Source organism: Echiichthys vipera, assembly GCF_963691815.1.
Source record: "Echiichthys vipera genome assembly, chromosome: 9".
Classification (NCBI taxonomy): domain Eukaryota; kingdom Metazoa; phylum Chordata; class Actinopteri; order Perciformes; family Trachinidae; genus Echiichthys; species Echiichthys vipera.
Window position 1 is genome coordinate 21,842,696 of NC_139834.1, and position 27,325 is coordinate 21,870,020.

At 39.5% G+C, this 27,325-nt stretch overlaps 1 protein-coding gene across 3 annotated transcripts in view; it reads right to left on the minus strand.

Moving 5' to 3' along the window:
- acot7 (acyl-CoA thioesterase 7) overlaps positions 1-27,325 on the minus strand; it is a 61,392-nt gene that overhangs the window by 20,105 nt on the left and 13,962 nt on the right. For 2 of the 3 annotated variants that reach the window (XM_083919682.1, XM_083919680.1), the window contains exons 4-8: positions 22,012-22,103; positions 20,514-20,628; positions 20,031-20,045; positions 19,223-19,309; positions 1,200-1,316 (exon numbers count right to left, since the gene is read on the minus strand). In XM_083919682.1, the coding sequence (XP_083775808.1) occupies positions 1,200-1,316; positions 19,223-19,309; positions 20,031-20,045; positions 20,514-20,628; positions 22,012-22,103 (426 nt within the window). The remainder of the gene's footprint in view (positions 1-1,199; positions 1,317-19,222; positions 19,310-20,030; positions 20,046-20,513; positions 20,629-22,011; positions 22,104-27,325) is intronic. The other variant, XM_083919681.1, reaches the window with a different exon arrangement.

Genomic DNA, 27,325 nt, shown 5'->3' on the forward strand with positions numbered 1-27,325 from the left:
CTCACATCCTTCTCAGGCCTCCTTCAAAAACACTTTTGGATGGAGTTAGTTTTCCTGCTTAAATAAAGTCACCTGTATTTGAAAATACATGTACTTAAAATGGCGTAGACTTACAGCTGACCTGGCACACTTGTGCTGAGCTGTGAAGTATATACAATTTTCTTTCCACGTCATAATTAAACAATGAGGAGAGCTGTAGCTGGTCCGTTGTTAACATCATATCCTGAGATAATCATAACATCTGAATGTTAACACGGATGTCTGGATCACTTCATCTACAGCTCATGAACACATACAGTTAAAACAAGACTGAGCTGGAAAAAAAAAGAGAGACCCAAAAAATGTGATGCACTGTTCTACACCACTCTGAAGAGGCTGCTTTCAGTCACTTTTGACATATTTGGATTTCATAAAAAGAGTAATGAAAAAGATGGATGAACAAACTGGAGTTATATTATTTTCATAAATAATGGAGTTTTTTGGACAACAGTCTTGATAAGTGCAATTCCAGTGCAAAATCATCCCAGGATCTTTTTTTCGGCACTTACATACTTCAGATAAGCCACCAAGACAGGTTTTTTTTGTGTATGAACTATTAAGTATAAATGCTATCACCATTGTGGATGGTCACTTGTTTCCCATTAAGATGGCACAGGCCCAGTGGTTAATGGTGTAGTCAAAATTCTTGAATTAACTTTGAAATAAGAAGAAGAATCCTTTAACAGTGACGAAACAGCTCAGGGAAAACGCTTGGTGGTGGGAAATTGTTAAATCACAACAATTATGTGTTTTTGAAGATGTAGCGGCAGCCCTACAAAACACAACTGGTCTTGATGAGCAACAGTGTGACTGCTGTTAACGTTGGCTTGCCCAATTTCAAACAGCACCGTCTGAGGCTTAATTTATAGACTGAGTTTTTCCACACTACCTTGTAATTTGTTATTTAGAGAGTGCAGTTCAATAAAGAAAAAGTAAAAGAGAAAGGTACATATCCTTCAGCCTGTGAATATTTTTATCGAGAGGGTACGGAAAATATTGAGACCTCCTAAAATTTTTCACTTTGCAAGACATTTGCTAAAATCATTTTAGGAGGAAAGGCAGAGGATTCCCTAATCCGGATGTGAAAAACTGAATACTTTCCGTACTCACTTTATATCAGTGACTTAAAGATCTGAGTGTATTCTCTATGTCATCCTCACCTTTTTTGATCTTGCGATGGAAGTTGATTGCATCCACAGAGGCAGTGACAATATTGGTGTGGCAGTGCCGAGCCGCCACAATGCCGGCGACCTCATCCATCAGCTTCATGGTCAGACCTGTTCCAAACACAGTTTGACTTTTAAAAGATATGCGGTGGTTTCGTACCAGAAGATTAAAAGATACTTCCGACTTGTTCTGAATATTCTTTTTTCTTTGATTTCACAGTCTCTCAACGTTGTAAAAACAAGTAACAAGTACATTTTTGTGACTACTTTTGGAAATATTACCTCAACACAACATAATATCATAAAACATCCTCCAGCATTTAAGGTAAAGTATTCCTAACACAGGAGATACATGTGGAAGAAAAATATTAAGTATGAAGTTGTGTGAATGTCATATCATGCAAGAAGGCTCCCGTTGTCTCATGGTTAAGAGAAGATATTCCTGTCTCCAACAATCTGAACCGAGGATTATGCACAACATTGTTACGTTTCCTCTAAGGTGGCGTGATAACACATGATTCAGTATCACGTGGGACACACACTGTATCAGGCTGAAATTGTTGTTCTGTACTTTAAGTTGTTGGTATGACTATGTCCGTGCATCAGATCATATCAGATTTGTTTTGTATTAAACATATACAGTACATTCGTGTGAGAACAACTGGCTCATTGAGTTTGTTTTATTATTCATCAAAATGAAGATTGACCAGAAGTACACGTTGTTCTTCATCAATAAGTAACAACTTGAGGAAGTTTCAATATCATTTTCTCTCCCCTGATCAATAAAACACCATTATGTCATCAGCTTTCAAATGATTATTGAACGGTCTGAGCATACTGTAAGTACAGGTCCTCGACAACTAAGCAGATACAATCTGGTGAGAGACTAAAGATGAAAATGAGCTTGTAGCTACAGTAAATGTAATGCAGTAAATATTTTTGCCTTGTTACAGATGAAAGCTCCAGAAAAAAACAGTAAGGGGCCCTTGAGTTGAGATTACTTTGTCAACTGCTGTTTCTAGTGTCAAGAATGAACTAACACTGACCTTACTCTAAACTATGACAGTGCACTTGTTCAACTTCTGATATTCAAACAGAAACTCATCATCAATGAAACATCACACTCGCTCTCTTTAAATTTAAACAAGCCTTTTAGTGTAAATGTAGTCATGAAGTTGGAGAGATTCTCAGCCCTGTTTAGATGTTTATTTCACTGAGAGGAGATTGTTTGATGTAAATGCTAATGGTTTTCTGGTGTTGAATTATGAACTAGTCTCCTTGCCCCTTCCTGAACATTAGCTTCTCATCTAGACCTATTAGTCCACTGTTAATAGTGTATGAGCTGCCTGCCAACAAGAAGTGTTTCAATAGACTTTGAGCTGACAAATGTTATAAATGTTTGATAAACTGCCCATAAGCTATGCTACATTCAAGTTAATGCCAATATTTTAAGTACATTAGTACAGCCTGTTGGTCCACTGTGAATCACATAACACTAAATATGCAGAATATTCCAGTTGTATATTTCTCCATAAAGACTATCCTCACCAGAACATTGACAGCATTAGTCCTTAAAAGCGACCTCTGCAGTTGTTTGCTTGATAACAGTCCTCTCCAGGCAGCAAAGACAGAATTAGTGTGACGTTGTTATATCTGCAAAGAAAGTCTGAGGAGCCGATTGTTGTGTTTTGCATACAAAGTATGTGTCTTTGAAACAAGAGACAGGCGCTAGTTTCTTTTAAGGAATAGTTTGACATTTTGAGAAATATGCTTGTTGGATTTCTTATCAAGAGTTAGATGGGAAGACTCTAACTAAGACTTTAAATGTGTCATACAAAAACCAAGGTGTAAAAACAACACTGTGGTGTGGGGCTACATTATGTGCTGGATCCAGGCCCAGTAACCTCCTGATTGATTGGTGTCAACCTGGGGGTTGCCAGACAACCCAGAGAGAGATCAGGAAAGTACTGCTCCTGACCAATATATAATCCATCACATGAGAATGATATACATTTTATAAATTTGCTAATATTTTCAAACTCTTGCAAAAAAAAAAAAGCTTATCAACTATATTTATACCAAGATGTCAAACTATTCCTTTAACCATGAAGGTGATCTTAACTCCAACCAAGTAGTTTGAGTTGCCTAAACTGGGTAGCAGGTTATCATATGGATCATTTCAGAGAATGAATAAATTAACCATTTTGTCTCTCTAGCTTGGTATGCTAGAGACTAGGAAGTGCTCAACTTTTATAATTGAAAAGCGGGATACTTTAAGTAGTCTCAATATACTAAGAGACTAACCTTGATCAACATTAAACTGGGAAGCATTCTGTATAAATGTACAGTATAAATGATTTCTCACTTCAACAGTGACAAAACAGCTCAAAGACAACGCTTAGAGATGAGAAACTGTTCATCATAATAATTGTGTTTTTCCAGATGTAGCGGCAGCACTACAAAACACAACTGGTCTTTATAAGCAACGGTGTGACAGCTGTTAAAGTTGGCTAGCCCAATATAAAACAGCACTGTCTGAGGCTTACTTTTTAGACTGCTTTCCACGTTACCGTGTAATTTGTTGTTTAGAGAGTGCAGTTCATTAATGGGCAAGAAGAAAAAGTAAAAGACAAACATCAGACAGCAACACTGCTGTTCATGTTTTTCTTCAGCTTGTGGATATTTTTATGCAAGTCAGGGCTCGACATTAACAGTTTCCTGGTTGCTATTGGCAACCATTTTGAGACACTGACAACTAATTCTTGGCCTTTGGTTACCATCAGTTGCAACAACTTTCTTGTATATAAAAAATAGGGACAGCAAACAGCAAAAAGTCCACCCCAAAAATAAATACTTAAATAATTAATAACTGTTAGTTAGTCATAATCAAAACCAGACAAAGCTGCACCATTGACTGTATAAAAAATGGACGTAGCATATTCATCGGGGTCCGTTCTCTCAACTTGATCCAATCGTACTCGCCTACGGGAGTCGGCATCTCGTCAGATTTTGACTCCGCCTCATTTCATCTTACCAAAAAAGGGCGTTGATTTGACATTATCAGAATGGAGATACGTCCATCTGGCTGATGTGTACCTCCGAGGCGAAGTAAGGGCCAGAGGCTAGTTGTCACTCAAGAAGCCGCACCCCTAATTATTCATAAACTTTAACCTTCAATAAAATAAAAACTAGCCTGGTACAAAAAAAATCAGCCCCCTCAGTGTTCTCATGGCGATATGACCGAAACCTACTGACAAGAATGTTTTTTTGTACCAGGCCTTAAACAGGTTTAATTATGCTGTGAAAACGGCCTATTTAACATGGGGCTCAATGAGAAACTGCTCTATTATGCAAACTGCCCCACATGGTCACTCGGAGAACTGCAGTGTTTGGCACTTCCGTATTGGATCAACCAGGATGTCGCTGTGGTGGGGGCTTGAGCTGGACATGCATTGGTGCATTAACTTGTGTCTGCAAAGGCATCTGTTTTAAAGACAGTGAAGCAAATTAAGTGTTTGATGATGGAAACAACTTAAAGAAAATAATTTTGGTTACTGTACTGAATAAAGCTTATTCTCATTTTCATTATAATGTTTATAATTTTCATTCATAAATACCGCTGCATAGTATCTTATTTACTCAGAATAGGTGACTTAAAATGGCAACCATATTTATATATATTTATAAAAAACACTCAAAAGTCATTGTAATCTTCACAGAGTTAGATGCTTATGTTTGTTTTGTGTGACTGATATGTTTAGCCTTAACTTGACAAAAAGTATTTGAACAAAATGAGCATATCCAGTAAACAGACAACAAAGAACTGGATTCTGCTACAGGAGAAGCACTGAACCAGTGCCACTCAACTTGTGGCCTTCATCTGAAGAAGACATGGTGTTGTTGAAATGTCAGTTGCTGCATGTTATCAAAAGCTTTTTATGATGCTCTAGATTTCGTGGTTGTTTGATAATTTATACTCCGCCGTAAACACTTATCACAAGTGGAATCTATTGTGAGTGAAATTAATCAAAGCAGCTTTGTGAGAGAGATTAAACTACACTTTACGTAGCCATCTTCCAAACCTGCAGGAGGTGAGTAGTTGATACTAAGATACATTTTTGGGTTAAGTATCACTTCTAAAATGTGAGAGCACAACGAATTATCCATCATCAAATACATCCTTTTACAGAGCACTTTGCCAATCCGTGCACTAAAAGCTTGCAAATGATTTGAAGAGCAAGGGAACACTCTGAGCAGGAAATCAAAGTTGCAGATTACATTAAGGCTTGAAAGAAAGTATTTCCCTAAAGGAGCAGAGCTCATGAAGTGGGAACAGAGGAATTCACCAATCTACATCTGCATTTGTCCATGCCACACGCATGGCCATGTCAGCATCTCAGCTTGTGAAGGAAACACTTTTTTGTGTGTTTCTTACAGAAAGTGGGACATCTTGTACGGAGTGGGTGGGTTTGAGATGAGAAAAGCAAGAGGAGGAGGGTAGCATCTGTTTCTCACATCGAAGTGTGTGTGTGTGCGTGTGTGTGTGTGTGTGTGTGTGTGTGTGTGTGTGTGTGTGTGTGTGTGTGTGTGTGTGTGTGTGTGTGTGTGTGTGTGTGTGTGTGTGTGTGTGTGTGTGTGTGTGTGTGTGTGTGTGTGTGTGTGTGTGTGTGTGTGTGTGTGTGAACGTATGCTCATTTAAAGATATTCAGACCCTTCACTAAACATTCCAGTTGCCCCAATAGTTTCCTCTGAGCTGCTTTTTGTACCTCTCAGGTTACAGAAAATCAATAAGTAATTTGCTGATGGCTGGTTTTGCACCCGAAGGCTCCTACCATCTGCATTGTGTGGCTCTATTTATGACAGCCAAATGTGTGGGAGTACAAACAGAATGTACAGCTTGCTCCCAAATGCAGCCTTCACTGTGAACGTGGGCCTGCTGAGTTGATTAAGAATTAAACATGCCATTACTTACTGACATCCTCTTATCCTAAATGGCCAGAGCATCACTTCCTTTTTATTTAGCTGATAACACTGATATGTACAAAGGCTTGATATGGAAAACAAACTATTTATGTCCACTCAAATGCACTCAAATTTCCAACACTATTTCAAAATAGATTAGAATTACCACCTTGCGGTTGTATGCCTCCACCAACCAGTCAAATTACAGTTTACAACTAAATCGTTTAGACTTACATATTGTATAAAGTGGAGACTTTGAAGGAAATTAGTGAGGTATTAAGTGTATTTTTGGGTGAAACGTGGATGTTTCACACACATCTTCAACACGGAAGAATATCTATATAATCACCAAAGTTTCAAAATTACTTTCACCAATTCGGTATCACTTCAAAAACTGGATCCTCTTTTGGTCCTGAGTTATGGTTTTGAATGATGGCCAAGATTATGATGGCCAAGATTAGGATGTCACAGTGAAGCTGACCATTGACCTTTTGGATATAAAATGTCATCACTTCATCATCAGAATCAGAAATACTTTAATAATCCCAGGGGGAAATTATTTATCCCAATATTTAAATCATTATATACTATTAGATATTTTTGTCAAATGTTGACATAAACAGTGTAGGATTTCTTGAATTATGGACAAAAAATGCGTCTTTGACCTCCAAAATACAATCAGCTCAACCTCAAGTTCAAGGTGACATGTGTGCCAAATTTGAAGAAAAAAACCCTCCAGGGGTTCCTGAATTATCATGTTCACAAAAACGGGACGGATCGATAATCCTGATTGAATTTAGCTCTGAATTAAATTGTGATTATATGGTTAAACTGAGGCCTGGCAGGTGTGAAAGTGATAGATATTTTGCTCCATCACATGAAAGGCCCATCTTTAACTCATACTAAAACCCTTTTGATCGGGGAAGTACAAGCCAATAAAAACACTCTTTGATAAAGACTGATGATGGAGACGCAGTTCAGAAAGACAACAACATGTCGGGCTTAAAGTGTGTGTGCAAGTAAATATATTACTTCCTTCCTTAAGTCTGTTGTAAAGCCTTTTCCAAAACCCATTTTGATTTTTTTCTTTTTATCCATTTCCGCCATGTTGTGAAAATTGATGGGATCTCACCTCAGATTGAAAATTTCCCCTGGGTACAAGACGAAGCAGGCTGTTGCTATTCAAAGCCTGGAGTGGTCGTGTCTGAGCATGTAACACTTAATGGATGGATCATGACCTGACAGGATGATGAAATTGAATGAAAATGGAGGATAAAGCTAAACCGAATCATTTCAATAAAATTTAAAGGCATCCTACCTAAAATTTTAGTTCACTGCTGACGATTTACAACTGATCATTGAAATATGTTGATTTTGATGAAACTGACAAGTTCCTGACTGCTTTCACAAAGTTATATATTTAAATATAACTTAAAGTTCAGGCTATGATATATATCGGATATAAGGCATAAAATAACCATAGACCCTATTGCAATGTTTGTATACAATTCAACGGCAAAACCAGTGTGTATTCCACATATTTGTTCTGTGTATTTCAAATATTTATAACTAGAAGTGAATGCACAGCAGTTTTTGTGTATTCCACGTATTAAAATGAGGTGCTGTAGTATAAGACCGCTGATACCCGTGTAGGGAGTAAGATCAGGGATGGACGGGTCCAAAAACATACGACTTTCACCCGGGTGATCCATGTTCTTGTTCCGGTGGTACAAAACATCATGTTGCCGGTATCCCGGATCTTGGTAATCCTAACCAAGTCGTTTAGATGCCTAAACCTAATCGTCAATAAAACTTTGCCGGTCACCTTTTGTTTCCTAAACATAACAAACATAACTGTTGTGTTCCACCTCCGGTCAACGTTTCCAGCATTAAATAGAATGTCATATTTCAAAAGATATCATACAATTTTTTGTGCGTTACCCTTTGTACAATAACCTAAGAACCTGTTGATGACAATACGCAAACAGAGACGAGGAACAACTATACATTTATCTCATTTATCTAAAGATAGTAATACTGGATTTACATTTGCCTGCTGGGTGCACACACAAGTCCAAATGGATGATAATGTTGCTCTGTATCTGTTGGATGTGTAAATGGCAACCTCTGGGAATAAAAAATGAAGCCAATGAGGAAGTGCCAAAAACGGCAGTTCCTCGAATGGCCACTTGAGGCTGGCTCCAAATATGATGGTCTCTATAGTTAATTTTCCCTGTTCATGACAACTGTACAGGGGGTGCATTTGTATATAACTCACCCAATTAAAGCTTAAGGTTACGTACAATTAAGGACATGCAGCTTTGAGTGACAGATGGGTGCCATCACAGGTGACTAGCTCAGCAACCAGGCTTCATTCGGCATGCCTCAGCTCCATCCACACTCCACCACTCAGTCAGTTAATGCAGCTCTGGTAGCAACAGACATACATCCGCTGATACACTCTGATGGCATTAATCCGTAAAACAAAGTGAGCCCACATTTTTGAGATTTCCTCTCATTTGTATTTCCATTTGTGAAAATTGAATGGTAAGAATTAGATTATATGTATTCTGTTTCACAGTAATAGCATGAGGGCTCTTATCAGAATGAAGTGATCTCTAGGAGGTCATTCAGGGTAAATAAAGGAATCATAAGGGATGGAGAGAAAGCCCCGCTCTGCATGCTATGGTGCAGTATGAAGAGAATGCTAATGTGCCAAATGGCTAGACTGGAAAAGTCAAGAATATAAATGTATGACATGACATGAACTGTGTTGTAAGAAAATAACAAATAGAAATGTACTGAGGAGTTATTTGTGGATTGGACTGTGAATTTCAGTGGGAGTTTGAGCCCGAGTGGAGCAGTGAGAGTGGGCTCCCATGGTCTTGTTCCCTTGCTCCCTGGTGTTAGCAGCTCTCCAGACGCCTTGTGAAAACGAGGTTGGTGGGTGCTGGGGGATAATTACCCCAGTTTACTCATGTTCTTCACTTTACCACACTCCCATAGAGACTTCCCACAGCCTAAAAGTAGCTATGAGTACTGAAAAGCTGCGAGTTTGGGCGTTTGAAAATACTGTTGTATAGCTAGAGTTAGTTCTGACGGCAGAGCTGAGAGGCAATAATTCAAAATATCTGTTGAAGGTCTTCATTATTTAAATTGTTGGAATTTAATTTGCTTACCAAGCACTTGTCACGATGTGGGATAAAGCTTCAGCAACTCCCCAAAATGGTTCATTATCATTCCTTCATTTAAGAGAGGAAAACTAACATTTTATCAATCTGTTAAGATGAAATGAAGGACAAATGTTGATGTGTTGCATTGTGGTCTGAATTCTTGATCAGTGTACAGATATTCCTACAACCCAGGCTATTGTTGAAGTCCCAAATCATGGCTAGAACTTTTCAAATAAAAATTGAAATGTTCCTTCTTTCTAAACCTATGCTAATCTTCACACGGTCATACTTTTGTTTCCTGAACTTAAAACAACTTCAGTTAATATTATTAACAATTTATCGAGTCTAAATATTGCACATACAAGACGTCTACTAGCACATGACCCTTAAAATGCCAAACAAGCTTTTATTGTCTAATATTCATCTGCAGGTACTTCTTATATACTTGCTTTTAAAAGTTATAATCCGTAAGTTTTTGACTAGTTAATTGTCTGTTAGGTTCCTATCTATCAAAGACTGAGTTTAAATAATGGTGATTGATCCTATGACCCACAAATGAAAGCACTTTTACCATCTGAGTATCTGTGGCAACATTCTCTCGCTATATTCAAATGCTCTGCAAGGTTAGTGGCGCTTTTTACGGGAATCAGCAGCGGCTGGTCTGCCCAGTTGGAGCTCGTCACTTCTGATTATGCTGCATTTACTTGTACTCAGAAATCAGGAACTTCCAACTTCTGACAGGAAACAGTGCAATTAAAGGGAACATTCAAGTCTGAATTTCGAGTTAGGCTCACTCTGATGTGTCTGACCTTTATTATATCACGTAAATGCAGCTAATTGCGGGCGAGCTTGTTCACAGTCTGCTGCTGACCTTGCCTTACATCTTTATATACTGCCCCCATGTTTCATGTACTATACTGCATTATGCACTGTAGACACATGGCCTTTATTTCTCCAAAGCTCCAAAGTAAGTGTTGGTTTGTATTTATTTCACAAAAGAATTATCGCGCTGTCCTTGATTACCAAAGACGCTTGTCTTTCTTAATCACTACATCAGTGGAACTGTTAATGTAACTCCCACAAAAAAAAACCTCTCCTTGTACAGTCGATGTAAAAGGTTGAAGTGAGGCTCAATGTGAAACTACAAATGAGGACAAGCAAGGCCAAGACAGCCCTGGGCCTGGCGTTACACATTCACAGGGTGACATGGCACACCATGACTCTCCCTTTGCCGTAGGGTGGAAACACAAAGGCAGAGTTTGGGGGGGGGCTTCTGGGGGGTGATGGTGTGTGTGCAGAGGATAGACAGCTCACTCAAAATGGGGAAAAAAGAGCAATTAGTAACCAAGTCCCTAGTGCAGCCCAGTTTGCCACGGGGCAAAATACCTCTGTGATTAGATTCTTTCTGACGATTTTCCCAAATCTTCGCGCACGATGCTGTCCATCGGCAACAGGCATGAGAACAATGAAGGGGGTCTTCTGGGCAGCTCTTGTCGCTCATGGACTCCGTTGTCTAACTTCAAGCCCTTTTAATTAGAACCAGCTCAGACACAGCACACTACACAGAGCAACCACTGATGAAAGGAGAAAGTGGGAGACTAAGACATATCTACAGCAAGGCATGCGAGACCTCTGCCTCTTTCACATATTCTCTCACCATTTCCTAAATGTACATCTTTGCATCTATATTTTTCCCACTCTTCCTTGTTCTCGCCCTCTGCCTTTATTCACCACTAACAATCCCCTACCTCTCTCTGTCCTTCTCTTCCCCTCCCCAACAAGTGCTTTAATCATGGACAGTATCAAACGGCTCAAACTGCCTCCTAATGAGCTGTTACTATAGAAACAGCTCCTGTTAACATTACTGCCACGCAGCAACCCACCCACATCCTCTTAGAAAGTCCCATATACTGTATATTTTATATAATGTACCTTAATATATTGTATTTATTTTGTATATTTTACCATTCCAGCTGTGGTAAGCTTTACTATACACCTTAAGAAATTAGCGTGTGACTTGAAGTTCTGAGAATTGCAAGTGAGCGCTGTCATGGTTACTGTTAAACTGTAAGCTCCATGCACACCACAGGCCTGGGAAAATCACTGAGATACGATTCCTGTAATGGAAATTTGTCAGATAAAGGGCTTTTAGATAAAATGCACCTCTGGCTGTGACAGTAAAGGTCATCGGCTCCTGTAGATTACTTTTCTAAATGTAGAACTTGGCTTCGCAACAGTAATAAACATGGTTAATTTCTGTTCTGTCTTGAAATAGGTATGTTCATATTACCACTGCAACATCTGCTCCATTTTGTGTTTGGAAAATATCAGCTTGTTCACTGGGTAATTCTGGTACCAGCCAAGGGGGATTGGGTTACAAGTCCCCATCACTCAAATGAATGGTCATGATTTTGATCTTAAAGTGTCCTCTTACAGCCTGGCATCAACACACTTCACAAATGCCTGTTAGTCTGTAACCTCTCAGTTTATTTTCAATTTCGAAAGAGCCTTATCTATCATCAGTGCAGACAAAAGTGTCTCTGGATGCAATTGGATAGACCTACAACCTATCACAGCATTTAAACGTGACCTACAACGAAACACAGCAACCAAACAGCGTAGCTTAGGGAGGGGCTTGGTCTATTTGGTCGCAGAAAACCAGTGCGGCCCGGTAACAAAAGGTTTCAAATTACAGCAGAACGGTACACTTAAATGAGTTTCTGAAAATGATTTATGCAAGAAATAGGGCAACCCAGTAAATAATCTTGATTCATATTTGATCATCGCTGCCATGGTTTCACAGTTTGATCTGAGTTTCGTGAGCCTAAAAAACTACAGTGGAGGGACTTGCAGACTGGATGCTGATGCTGTCAGTCAATGTCTTAAACGTGCCCCACGTGAAAATAATTGGTTGTGATTGGTCCGGCAGATCTCAAGCTGATGGAAAACTGTCTGAATGGGAGAGAGGCCAGACATACTTGCCAGAGAAAATGAAACATGAACTCGGTAGAATCCTCTGGTTTCCAGGCTAGACCTCAATCTGTCCAGCTGTCAATAAAAAATATTGATATATTCATCTGGATCCTTAAATAAACGGACTGGTTTCCAATGTGCAAACAACCTTGCTCACCAATTTGACCTCAGCTAATAAGTATGGGATACTCATCCTCCCTATTCCTTTAGTATTATAAAGTGCTCACATTGATAAAAAACTGACAGCTTGTTGGTATCACTCCCCTTATGTGTCGCCTTCTGTTTGGGTTAAATACCGTCACACACAGAATCAAATACAGGCCTTCATACACCATTCGTTGGGTTATTATGTTAAATCGATTTGGTGACGGTCGTTAAAGTTGGTGCCTTTTCTCATTGGTTCTACGTCAGAATTTAGCACAAGTAATCAAACTCTAGGTTCAGTTAATGAGTACTTTGACTGAGGGTAAACACTGCCATCCTAGAGATCAAGTTTCCTACAGCTTTAACGATTGTGGTCCATAACATTTGTGGGTCTTTCCAGCGGATGCGAAGAAGATTTCAGAAGCATATTGGGTGATATGTTTTATAATATACTCTGAGAGCTGCAAACGGTCATCCAGGCCTCTACATCATATGCCATATCAATACAAGACAATATACTAGCCATGTACATAATATTACCAGGCACTTTCGCTGTGTACATAGAGTTTATAGTTTGAAAGTATGTTCCTAGTTTTTAGTTGTCTGGTTAACGTTTTGATTTTTTATGTTTATTATTACTTATTTACCTCTTTGAGTGTATTTATGTTGTTTGTTTTTTTGCTTATGTCTGACTTAGCAGCTGTAACTATGCAATTAATGAATAAATGACTATCTATATTTCAGTCTAACAGATCAGAAAGAACCAGAGTCTTAAGTATAACAGGAGCTTGGTTTTTGCCTCGAATATTTAAATCACCTGAGTCTCAAAAAAGCTGATTCAGTATTTTATGTCTGAATCAATGTTGGTTTTGGTAGAGAGAAGACTAGAAGTAGAGGTAGTGGAAGCAACACACACACACACACACACACACACACACACACACACACACACACACACACACACACACACACACACACACACACACACACACACACACACACACACACACACACACACACACACACACACACACACACACACACACACACACACACACACACACACACACACACACACACACACACACACACACACACACACACACACACACTTCACAAAGGTCGATCACACAAGCTCCAGCGGACATATCTCTGTCTCCCTGAATTCCTCTGTCTCAGTCAGTGACATGTTTATATAGCCAGTGAGCATGGATCAGGGCAGAGGACAGATAATATAGAGCCACAGTGATGGATGTGTTCCTGTGCTCAGGCAGTCCCAGGCTCAAATCTGTCACACGCACACTTCATTAAATGTATGCAAAACAACCATGTTATAGGCACACATCTTTATTTCCTACTCTTTCTCACACACAACACAAACACACGTACAGTAGTTAAACGAAAGCATGTAGCGTCACACACAAACACAGAAAGTGTGCAAACAAGTAAAGATCAAATGCACAAATGCAAACACAAATTGGTGGCGTTGAAACTGACAGCTTCTATGATCATTTGTGCACAGATGAAAAAAGAAAAAATGAATCCTAAACATCAAGTCTTGCATTGTTTTAATACGACTGCAGCCATGTCCACCTGTGGCAATTAACTGCTGTTTCCATGGAAACAGGTAGCACGCTTCCTTAGAACATGAAGAAAGGAGGAGAGCGAGTAGGGAGAGAGAAAGAGAAAGAGAGGGGAGAGCATAAGATACTGAGGACAGGTGGGCAGATGGTGAAGAATAAACATAAAGGAGAGGAAAAAAAGACAGGAGTGTTAAGTTAACGGGCATTGTGGTGGGCTCGAGTCGAGGTTTCTGATCCGCTGATCTCTACCAACATTTCGACACTTTCCATGCTAATTGTTCAGCATGCTAGAGACTTTCATTACATACCCACTGTCTACCATTTGAAGAGAAACTGTAGAGTCGCAGGTTTTGACTCCTCAATGTTTTTAGCATAGTGTGCAGGCTATCCTCCTTTGCTACTGCCAGGCACCTGTCAAAAGAGGCAAGCATGTTGTATCCAGACCACCCAAAAAACTACCTTATTGGTCGATTGTGACAGCAGCTTATAACAACCCGTGTTTACGTTTGTTAAAGCAGCAACCTCTAGTGGCCGTAGTAGTTATTCCCTGAGCAAAAGAGGAAGTAAAGTGATGTAGCATAAGAGCCCCGGACTCTGCCTTAGTAGGTAGACTAGGCTGGTGGATGGGTCAAACAAGCACAGGACTTACAACCAAGAGGCCGGTGTTTGTGTCCCGTGTGAAAGCTAAAGTCAACAAGCCTGTGAATGTTGTCCTCATTTGTCCAGTCACCATTGACAGTTTTTAAGTTAACAAACTTCCGCCCTCCATTAATTTTAAGTCATTCTATGGTCTTTTTAAAATCTTAACAAAGTATTTTTGTTGTCTAAACATAGTTTAGTTTAGTATTGTGGCCTAAACTTAAGTATTCTATCGCATTCTATCATTAAGGTGTAAGGACGTGTTGTTTGTTTTGTTTTTTTCGATTGATAAATGTTAACTTCCCTCAAGCATTGCGTTAAACATATTCTTACTTACTCCTTGCGGTATCTAGTTGTGCATTTAATTTGGTTTTGTGTGACCACTTTTTAAGATATGTCCCACAGCAACATATGAGAATGAGATTAACTGGTTGTGCTGCTCAATTCATTTAAAAAGGACATCTAATAACATCAACTTGTGATTGCAGACAAGTTCAGTTAATCGATCATCCACAGACCTCACTGTCATTTTTTCAAAGGGAGTATTTCTTCAGTAGAAAGTTGTTCTAATGAATGCAGAATGGGATCCCGTACAACTGTCAAATCCCTCCTGACCAAATTGATGGTATTACGTTGACACAATTGTATGAGCCCGTATTAGCGTCTGCGATATAATTGTCAAAGCTCCGGCTGGATGGATGTGGTGTCATATTTTGGCTCTGCTATTACAATCGGCTGTCAGTCATTCAGGGTGCAACGCTGGATTACTTAATAAGACCTATGGTGTTTTATAGAGAATATCATTAAGAACTGTTTGCAAGGTGCATATGCGCCCACTGTGTCTGTTTACAATATGAACACGTGTGCATGTGTGTTCTTGAAAGTTCATGTGTCTGTGCATGTGCTTTATGTGTCTCTCCATGTGCTTTATGTCTCCTTAGCCTCAAGCTAAGCAGGCCACTTTTCCGCACCGCAAAATGGGAAACACAAAGTAAGTGAATAGCCTGGCATTGCCATGTAGAAGTCAGTTTGTTTTTCTCTAACGAGAGTATATAGAGGGTAGGGGGAGCGAGAAAGAGTAAGACACAGTAAGAGAGGAGAAGGCGAGAGTGAGCCTGACCTGACTTGGTTATGTAAACAAAATAAGTGTAGTGAAAGCAGCAGCAGCAGCAAACAACAGGAACACTGCCTAATGAGCAATGGCATGTTGAGAGAGAGAGAAAGAGAGAGCAGCGGTGTGAGTGTGTTTGTGTGTATTCTAAATGACCTGCATGCTTGTTCCACATTTGTTTGTTAATTGGACACATTTCTCAGCGAGCTCACCAAATTAAAAAGGCAACCATGACACGTGTGACACTTATCTGCCCCCCCCCACCTCTCCCCCCATCCTGCTGTCCTGTCCTGTTCTCATTGCCTCTCTTGCTCAGTCAACGTCTCTCATCTTTTTTTCTTCATCACTATCTGGTGTCTCTCTGATGGCCTCTTTACATAGCTGACCTGAATAGAAATGGAAGTATGAGCCAGGAATATCCAGCCAGAAAACAATATACCTCGACCGATAAAAGGCATCTGCTCTGTGCTGATAAAATGTAGGATTTGTTAATGGGATGGTTTTCATTGTGTGTTTGCTTTTTATGTTGTTTGGGACATCAGATAAACCAGGTTTGCTGTTAGGGGTTGCAGCAAAGGGCCGCTGCCTCGAAGGCCTTCAGCCACTTTACATGGGACTGCTGCTCTAACCACTGCTCCACCGGCCGCCCCCAATACGGCTTTTTCATTATTTGCTCAAGATGACACCAAACCTCTGCAGTAGTATGATAACAGTCCCTACACATAAAAGGTAGCATCAACAACGTAGTTAGCGAACCCAGAGTTTATTAAAAAAGACTGTTTTACAATTCTACAAGCCTTAGCAGCTGGATCTGTTCCTATTGACAGGCAGCCCACACAAGTCCATTACCGAGTCCAGTTCTATTGAACCTCAACCCTCTGCCCCGAGCTAATCAGTGTTAGCCATGTCTGGCTGCTAGCGACTTTCCAGGATTTCTCTGTTAATAGGTGATCACCCAAAAAACTTGTCTTGATGGCTTATTTGATGTATATTCATGCTGAAAAAGACCATGGGGTCCAATTTTGCAGGAGTCACACTTTATCTGACATATTTTGAGGCGTGGAACAAAACATTAAAACCACAGACCTTATTCAAGGCATCTAACCAAAAGCCCACTAACTTCCAGACGCGGGAACAGGAAGTGCAAAAATGTCACTTCCAGGTTTTAGGACTCTTTCCTGAAGCACTCTATTCAGATGCGCACTACAGTGTTTCAATTAAGGGTCTTTTGTAAATGTATGCAGAGGAAATGTCTTTTTAATATAATATAATAACTTTTTGCAAGCAAGGGGACTTTTCAAAAAGGACTGTCCAAATAATAAAATAGTTTTTTCTACTTAAAGATGATTGAATAGGAAGTCATAGAGTCACACAAGGACAATATAAGCATCTGAGTCATCTAGCTTGATAGCAAAGCACAGAATTGAAACAGCATCAGCACCATAAATTCCCTGTTACAAAGACCTTCTATTTTCAATTTGTGGCTCTGGTTGTCCATTTCCTGCTTCGTCCTTGTCATTTTGTTCTTCGACATTACAGCCATGCTCATAACTGCACAGAGTGCTGTCAATGCATGTAACAACCAGAGCACTTGTTTCAAAATGCAATGGTGCACACACACACACACACACACACACACACACACACACACACACACACACACACACACACACACACACACACACACACACACACACACACACACACACACACACACACACACACACACACACACACACACACACACACACACACACACACACAAATACAGAACAGTCAATCACTACAATGCCAAGTATTCACACTCACTCCCAAAAATGGTGAGAAATTTCTGAACCAAACGATCATTCACTAAGGAGAACATAAGTACTAAAAGCCACACAGTTCTTTCTCAAGGACGTTTCACTTTAGATTAAATTCAGCAGTATTTCTTCTTCTGTGCCTCCGCTGAGTTATCACAGTACATGCTGTACCAACGTGCAGTCTCAGGGTTAATGCCAAAGGCTATAAAACTGGGAGAATCTTGTCTGCACTCCAAAAGCAAACCACTGAAGGTGGAAAAGATGGAATAAAATAAGATAAAATAAAATAAAAATAATAATGTGGATAAACACGTGTGACTTTGCACTGCATACTGTATATGTGTGTGTGTGGATGGTAAATGTTTACTCACTCCTTACAGGTGTTTCTGTAATCATTCCGTTCTATATTTACTTGCCTAATATTTTACTTGCCTAAGATTCTATGTATATATTTCTTCTTCTTCACCTGTAAAACCCTCTCCTTTCTCTGCGTCTTTCAACACCTGACTATACGGTCTCTGCTCTAGGTGTCTCGGTTTCATCCTTTCCGCTGCAGGGTTTCCGTACTGTATCGAGAGCGTGGATGGTTAGGTCTGTCCCTTTCTTGAATACCAAACAGCCTAATGCGGTTCATGAGCTCTTTGTTTCACATGTATAAGAGTGACAGAGAAATGTGACAGATAGCGGAGACTAAGTGGCAAAGGGCGACTTGGAAACAATGGACTCTGAAATGGCTTGTCAGCAGCTGTTCGTACTGGATCAATCACACAGTGCAGTATTAAATTTTAACTTGTATTTCTTCTGCTATCAGTTACTTGGTTAAAAGTTGGACTCTGTGGCTCCTACCATGTAATGCAAATGAAGACATACTGGCCAAATTTATTGAGAAGAGAAATTGCATCCTCTTCTGTTAGCATACAGGCTTCCATGCACCCCTAACTGCATTTAAAAAAAATAGTCCTGGTAAATAACATTAACCACTCCCTGTTGTTTTAGAACTGTGCAATACTCTGACTTACCTTGGCATTAATACTGCATATTTACACAATGGATTCTACCTTGTAACACTGTTATTAGGATTGAGTTGAACAGGTATGGAACTTTGCATGTTCGCATTTACCTCACCTGCCACAAATTGACATCTACTTGCATCTTTGCATTGAATTTATATGTTATATATAAGCAAGTAAAACGCAAGTGCTTATCGGCTACATGATTTTATTTCTTCACTGGTTTACCTCAGCTCCCTGGTTTTTCACACTGGACAGGAAGTGTGGTGAGCTTGTCTTTCTGGTAACTGGTTTTACAGGGGGGTGATGAGAGCCACAAGACTCAACCATATAATGCTTGGTGGGACGACCCAAAATAATGAGCTAAAAGTGGCTAAAATGTTATTAGAGCTGCAGAGAGTTGGGTGTGAATTATCAGTGAATGTATGAGTGATTCCCTCACAGTGCAAGCAGTAATTTCATGCATCTCTGTTATTTAAATAATTGCTTGATGGCCCATAAAAGATTCCTCGTTTTTCTCAACATCTTACAGACAAACGCTGTAAGACAGAAAGTCACCTGTCTACCTAGTGAACTGCTCAACCTACAATCTGGAAATTAAAAGAAGCAGTTGGACTCACCACCATGAACAAAGTGGTGTATTGTGCAGTCAGAAGGGCCCACCAAATGGATCAGATTGGACTGGCTGAAACCAACTGTGTGTTGTTCTGCAATGCAAACACATAAACACACACACAACAAACAAAATGTGAAAAAAATGCGGTTTTCTGCTTTGAAAGCTTGCTAGAAGTACAAACTACACATATTTTGTCCAAGCAAACCAACAGCCATAAACTACCACCCCATTTCCAAAAGATACTGTGTAAAATATAATTAAAACAGAATTCAATGCTTTGCAAATCATTGAAACTCTATATGTTATTGAAAATGGCACAAAGACTCTGTTGCATCACCTCTTCTTTTAACACTCTGTAAGCGTTTGGGAACTGGAATGTTTTCCCATTCTTGCCTGAGGTCCTTTGTCTTTTTTTTTTATGATTTATATTGTGGCAAACATTTTCAATGGGTGACAAGTCTGGACTACAGGCCAGTTTACCATTAGGACTTTTGCTGATGTAATAAGTCCAGAATGTGGTTTGGCAGTGTCTCGCTGAAATAAATAAGGCCTTTCCTGAAAAAGACATTGTCTACTTGGCAGCATACTGTATGTTGCTCCAAAACCTGTCTATATCGTTCAGCATTAATGGTGTCTTCACAAATGTGCAGGCTACCCATGCCATGTGCACTAATGCACCCCCATATCATCATGGATGCTGGCTTTTGCACTGTGCGGTGATAACAAGCAGGACTCTTTTGGAAATGGGGTTGTACATGCGTGCTGCCCCGGCAAAGTCACTGTACTGACATGCAGCCTCCAAGTTAACATACCTTTTGGTGAATCCTCTGCGTTTGAGTTAACACGACAAAATTACAGAATTAGTTATCAATCTTACTATCACAAGGATTGAATACATTTACAAAGCACAACAAATGTAAAATGTCCTATGTTGAAAATATTTGCTTTTGACATCCTGCAGTTCTTTAACCCCCCACTGGTTAATGTACAGCGATGGAGTTATTGACACAGAACATGATTGTTATCACCATAACCATTACCATGTGTACCTGAATCATCTTCCTTTACTACAACCACTACACTTAAGAGTACTTAAATTACTGCACAGGTTAGGTTATACCATAATGACACTTTCGAAAACAACATAAGCATCAATCATAACAGACAAGAATTTCATTATTTATATACAATGTCGTTGAATCCACATAGGAGCAAGAGGATTATGTACACCTCAGATTTCATTTGTATTGTTAACTGCTTTGATTTAATTTGAGACATTTAGTATAGGATTTTACCTGGGTTGAGTGGAGGTGGCACTACCTCGTCAACTCTTGCTTTGGTCTCCCGTCTCTCCATTTTCTGAGCCTCGTAGCGCTTCCTGCCCTGCTCCTCTTGTTCTGCAGTGGCATACTATAGACATATACAGTATGAACATGAGCACAGGTGGACACACCCACTAAAACACCTGTCTCTGCTGGGTGCAGCCACCGATGTTAAGTACATTACACTGACATTTAATGAAAGTGAAATGGACATTTCACACTGTTCAATATCCAATCAAAATGTATTTCAAATGTATTTATAAAGCCCATTTAAAAACCATAACAGTTGACCAAAGATAGCAAAAAGCTTTACACTTTAAACACTTTAAAAGTGACAAAAAAAAAAGGACCAGGGAGTGGAAAGAGGGAGCCAGTGGAGGTAGGGAGGAAATGTGCCCTTGTCTGCGTGTTCCTGTTAAAAGATGAGATGCAGCATTTGGACCAAGTGTGAGTGGAAGGCCTGGTTTACACCATCATAAAGTTTATTACAGTAGAGAAGTGGTGTCAAGATAAAAGCATGAATAACCCTTTGATAAAAGGGCTTGATCTTGCCTCTAACAGCCATAGTTGGAAAAAGCTAGATCTAGTATAGCTGCTTGTCCAATTTAAAAATCCCTGGTCATTATCACACCCTGATTTTTAACAGTGCTTTTTACATATGATTCCAGGTCACAGGTCCATATGAGGAACATCACAGGCACCACCTGGTTCAAATAACAGGACTTCAGTTTTATCTATTTTTTATTTTATTTTCATTAAATCTTTAAAAATCATCTGCCATCCAGCTTTAATGTCCTTGTGACCATCCAACAGTGGCTTTGAGTGGCTTTCCGTTTAAAAGGGAGGTCAATTTGTGTATCATCTGCATTACATTGGAATGAGATATGATAATTCCTGAGGATGGACCCTAGGGGGAGTATACAAAGGGGACAAGAGGATTGGCCCAAGAATAGATCCCTGAGGTACTCTAGAGGCGCTGAGGAGGATGCAGAGTCCCCAAGGCTGACAGAGAAACTTCTGTCAGAAAGTATGATCTGAACCACTCCAGAGAGGTACCTTTAATGCCAACACAGTCCCCCAGGTGCACATCAGGATATTATGGTGGACTGTGTCAAAAGCAGCTGAGAGATCTAAGAGCACCATAATATCAGAATCCCCTGAGTCAGTAGCTAATAAAAAGTTAGTTAGAAAAACTTAGAAACTTTGCTGATTTAGTGTTGTCATGGGCTTTTTAACCAGACTGGAACACCTCAAGAATGTGATGTGTATCCAAAAAAAGACTGCAAATGTATGAGTGCAGCTTTTTCTGTCAAGAAATAGTAGTTTAGAAATAGGTCTAAAATTGCAGAGGACTGGTTTTATTTTTTTAATCAAACAATGTTTGGAGCGGCAGATAGAGACAGAGAGAAGCTGACAGGTAAATGCCAAACCAAAAGTCCATGAAGGTCAGGGCAACCAAGTTTCCATGTACCTTGATGGGCGGCACATCCATGATCTTGTCGACATTCTGCAGAGAGCAGGGGACGTACCACAGCCCTGCCTTGTTGGCCAGCTTTTTGGAACCTGCAGTCATAGAAATAAGGTTGAATTCTTGTACAAAGCAAAATGTCAATAAGTAATTTTACAACCTTCTTCCGCCAATTAAACTGACACAATCTATGTGACTGCAAATCAGTGAGCGACAAGTTTTGACGTGTCTTTTTTAAAACAACAATGGAGTAAACCATTTTGAAATAGCTGTTGTCAAAACAGACACATTTATTAACACCCCAATAAAAACCTTTCCAGTTTTCAATCCAGCGGCGCTGGCTGAAGATTAGTCTTTCTTTCAGACAAAGGAGCAGCAAACAAACGAGGACTTTATTCAGAGACAATCACTCACGTCTATTCAGCACACAAGCTCACATTCAGGAAACATAGTCGCTCGGTTAGTTTATCATAATCCCTAAATCCTGAACTTTCTGCATTTTCATGTTGTGATTATAAAATGGATGAAACACAGTTGACACAACAATGAACATACAGAAGCACACGGTTTTTGTTGGTGATAGTTGTCTTTTGTGCCAACTGAGAAGGTTTTCATGAAGATGTAAGTGAAAATATATGAAGATGTGTACAAAGATGATAAATTCCATAATATCTGACACGGTTATAACACAGCTATCATTTCAATGCCTGTCTTTTAGTCATCCAAAAGAATATCAAGTTCTTTACCCAGACATCATTTGGACTGATAAAGACATGTTGAAAAAAACTGCTGAAATCCTGAGGATGTTTTATAGGTTAGGTCTAAACTACTCTTTCAGGTTAAGTGCCCAGCTTTAAGTGCTAAGAGGAATCGAACAGAATCTGCTGATTTTTTTTTCACAGTTTTCAACAGAGATCTAGAATGAAAATTTGAAGAATTCAGCCCAATGTTTTTCCCTTGGGTTGGAGATGTATTAACATTATGAGTTTTATTTCATTCACTGAAAGTATGCAGAAAATCTGCAGAGGGTAAGTCAGAATTCTGCGGCGACAAATTCAATGTGGGCCTGGTGACAAGAAAGAGCAGTAAATAATCCTCATTATTGGAGTATTTTTCTTTCTTTAGTAGTTCAATTGTTTAGATATGTTAAGTTATTTTCTTTAATTTCTTGTAAATAAGTGCTGTTACTTTAACACTTTATCCCTCATGTTCTGTCTTGCGAATCCTAAAAAATGAATTTCCCCATTGACAGATTAATATAGTTCTTCTTCTTAAATAAAACTATCTTCATTATCAATAAGGGAAGTACATGCACGTGTCTTCTTAAGAACAGATATATGGCCTAAAGTTGCATAGAGTACATGAAACGTTTTGGGGGTTGGAGGCATTAGTTCTGCCTTCCCACAGAAAGTTAAGAACCAGAAGATCATGAAACTTCTGGAAATTACATCTCATGGCATTCAGGCAGAGAGGTTGCCATAGCGATATCTGTTTTATTCTGCTAATACATTTTCTCTTAATTTGCTAACAGAGGGGGGGGGGCTATTTGGAGATTGTATTGTTATGGCACACAAATTATAGTCCTCAAAGGTCAGCAGGTGGAAATGAAACCATTGTCTTTTACTTGTGGCTGCAGCATCGGATGAACTTAGGCTACATAAATGTGGACTGCATTTACTTGTGTATATATATATATATATATATATACATATATATATATATATATATACATATATATATGTATATATATAGATTGTAATAAAAAAAGGATTGTGACATAGCTGTGTGCACTTTAATGACAATAAACCGAATAGAGACTTTGCAAAAGGGAAAGTGAAGTTAAGAGAAGAGAGTGGGAGCAGAAGCTTATGGCAGGCTGCTCTTGGAGAATAACATTTGCATTTTACACCCGAGTTAAAACCGTGCAGACAGCCGGCCCGCGTTGCCATGCCGACCGCACTTCTATCCTCCTCCTCTCATTGGCTCCCACCCTTGCCAGCAACCAGGAAGTTGCCCAAAGGAGAAAGGCATATTAACATATCCTTGACTCTACCAAAACTGAGTGGCTTCAGTCTATTATTAGCTCCTGCTGGACCTTTTGAGTGAACTGTGTTTAGGATGGAGGGAGGAAGAGGAGTGATAGAGGGACGGAGGGTCGAGGGTGAAGCACTGGAATGACAACCTTTTTGACCGGATGGTAACCAGGGAACTGGCTTTCAATTTCAAATCCCTCTGCATCAATGAAAGACAATGTCATTGCCTGGAATGCACTTGTAATTACCTTCACAGTGTGTTTACAGAAACAGCACAGATTACTCCTCCTCATGTGAGCGCGTAGGAGAAAAGCAACTTGAGACAGACCGTAGTCATAACATGCACTGTCCTGTAGAATATTTATCTTGATTCGGTTCATCTTGTTTGTATTGTAAAAAAGCTGTAGAAATGTTTGTTCAACACTGAGAAATTAGTTTATTGTATGTGTTTCTAGTGATTACAAAGAAAAGATTTCAGTCAACAAGGAGAGGTATTAAGTAGCAGGAGGGACAGCTGGCTTACTTAGTTGGCATTAATGAATTAGTGAATAGGAAGGTTTTGGCTGCATCCACCCTGAACACAAGTTTCACAAATCTGCTCAAATTTCTACACTCTATGGCACAAGGCTCAATAAACACAATGAATTAGTGTGCCGGTTTTCAAGTTCATCTGGTGGCAGCTTTAAAACAACAAATGTAAAAAAGGCACTCGGGCAGCTTTGATGACAGTTGAGATAAATGGCACCTGGCAGTGGCGGCATTTTTTTCCTCCTTTATTCTTTATGTTGGTTATCCGTACAGCAGTGCACCAAGGACATAACCGTACTACTGCCTGTGAGCTGCAGAGTATTACACAGGAGACAATCCAAGAAGGATCAAATGGCTGATTTTACAGTAGAGAATGTATGTATAGTGTCAGCATATAAGAGTATAATGTCAACATTAGGGATGGGTCAATATATGATAAAACAATAAGCTGATTTATTGGGACGTTCGTCAACTGAACATGCTGACATATTTCACTTCACTCTATCTTGGAAAAGACCAAGGTTTGTGTGTGTGTGTGTGTGTGGGGGGGGGGGGGGGGTTATGATATATAATGACCTTATTTAGGAATGCAATATTATAGATTTATTAAGCTTATTTTGATAATTATAGGGATAATATCGATAAATGCAATTACGTTGGCCGGGGAAACCATGACATGAACTTTTCGTATAGCCCCATAAGTCATCAGCAAAAAGAAGGTAAGCATCTGGCAGTCAGCTCATTACAGGACAAAAATCACTGCAAAACAAACAGCACCAATAGCTGTGGTTGAACAGCCACAGGCATATTGTGATTTTTTAAATCTGTATGATAGGCAGCAGAATTCCCAAATACTATGCTCTGCCATATTTAATTATAAATCAGAGCATTTTTGGGTGCTGATTTGAGCGTGCAGATGGGTGCTTAAGTGGGGGAAACATCCCTCCAGCACTACTTATGCATTATCCAGTCCCTTTTAATCTCAGTTTAAGGAATCAATCATGGCTTCATACCATTCTTAAAATTTCTTAAATGCACATGTTCTGTTCTCAAAGGCCATCGCGAATTCCAGTCACCACCCTAAGATATGTAATCTCTCATCTTGTTGTTCCTTTCCTCCCTGTTCTTCTTTCTCCACAATCTAATTCACTTTCCGTCCACTTCCCATTCATCCATTTCTTTCACCTCAAGCAGTTTGACTTGATTTATCGCTGTGTTTTACTGGTTCAACCCTCCGCTCTCCCGCATGACTCTTGCCCGCTAACCTTCATTTTTCTTCTGCGCAGAAAAAAAATTGTTTTCTTTTCTCCTTCCTGAACACCATGTTCCACGCTCAGAGACAGTGCAGCAAAGATCGTTCTCAGTACTTGATCCCCATAATTGAAACCAAAGATTTTCCATTGTGCTGAGCCAAGGCTCCATTACTTTTAACTACACTAAAGGCCCACTGTGCGATGTTACAACCACATATGAACAGATAAAATCATGCTCGAATGAATGTCTTGGTAAAAGCCTCAGTTATACTCAGGGAATTCTTCTGTGCTCCAAAAGTCAAACCAGCTCATTTGTAAATTGCATTATGTCTTACAGTAGTTATTATTTATATATTTTTTTATCAAATGTTTGAATTTAGATTTGATAGATTTTACATCATAAAAAGAACACATCTTATTTCTCCTGATGTTAGAGTTAATGACTGGACAAACTGAATACAGTAAAGCATGAATCACTTTGTACAGTGAGCTGCAGAGCTTAAAAAAAACATAAAACAATATTTTTAAATATATTGTGTGTGTATATATGTTCACGCAGCACTCTTTCAGTATGTGCAGCTGTGTGACCCACCAGGATCATGGCAGGAAATGCTTATTTTAAGCCACAGCCCACAATGCATTGCTCTCAGCTCTTTCTATGCATGTGTGTGTGTTGAGGGGGCACGATGTGTGTATGCTGTGTTTATGCAAATGTGTGCCTAAGTGTACATGCAATACAAGCATTATTAACTCTGCAGGAATTTTGTGTACGTGTTCGTTCAAAGGATGGCTGTGTGCAAACACTTGTGTATTCAAACATGATTGTTCAGTATTTTTAATCTTTTTGTGGCTATTTCACATCTGCAGATCTTGTCGAGTGTGTGAAAAACCAGATAGTGTGTGTGTGTGTGTGTGTGTGTGTGTGTGTTTTGCACTATGCATGTGTAATTTTATGCACATTTGTACATACACATGCAAATCTGAGTGTGCCGATGTGTGAGTGTGCATGTATGTATCTTAGTGCGCATGTGCAATCCCCCCAGCGGGGACAATCATCACGGCTCGTGACCACAGTAGGCAGCCTTCCCCTGGGGGGCCGTGACTGAGGCCTGCCTGACGAGATGCTGCCTGACTGACTGTGGAACCTGGTTGCTTGCCTCCTCCCCCAACACACATGCGAAATAAACATGAATGCATGAATACAAAGATGCATGCACACATAGAGTAATCTACATATGTAACAGTATACATGGAGAATGCATGTTTATATATATATATATATATATATAAAACTTTGAAAACATGCATGTCTGCATAAACACAGACCCTCTAATGTTCACAAAGGTACATGAACATACAAACATAAATGGCATATGCAAGTCTACATTTCTGATCCTTTGTTCCTGTCCAAGCCATCCGTTAATCTTTTGCCTTGTAAAAACCCTGCAAGCCCTGCGTCAATATAAGACTTCTTTTAGAAAGAAGGGAAGTGTGTGCTCAGTG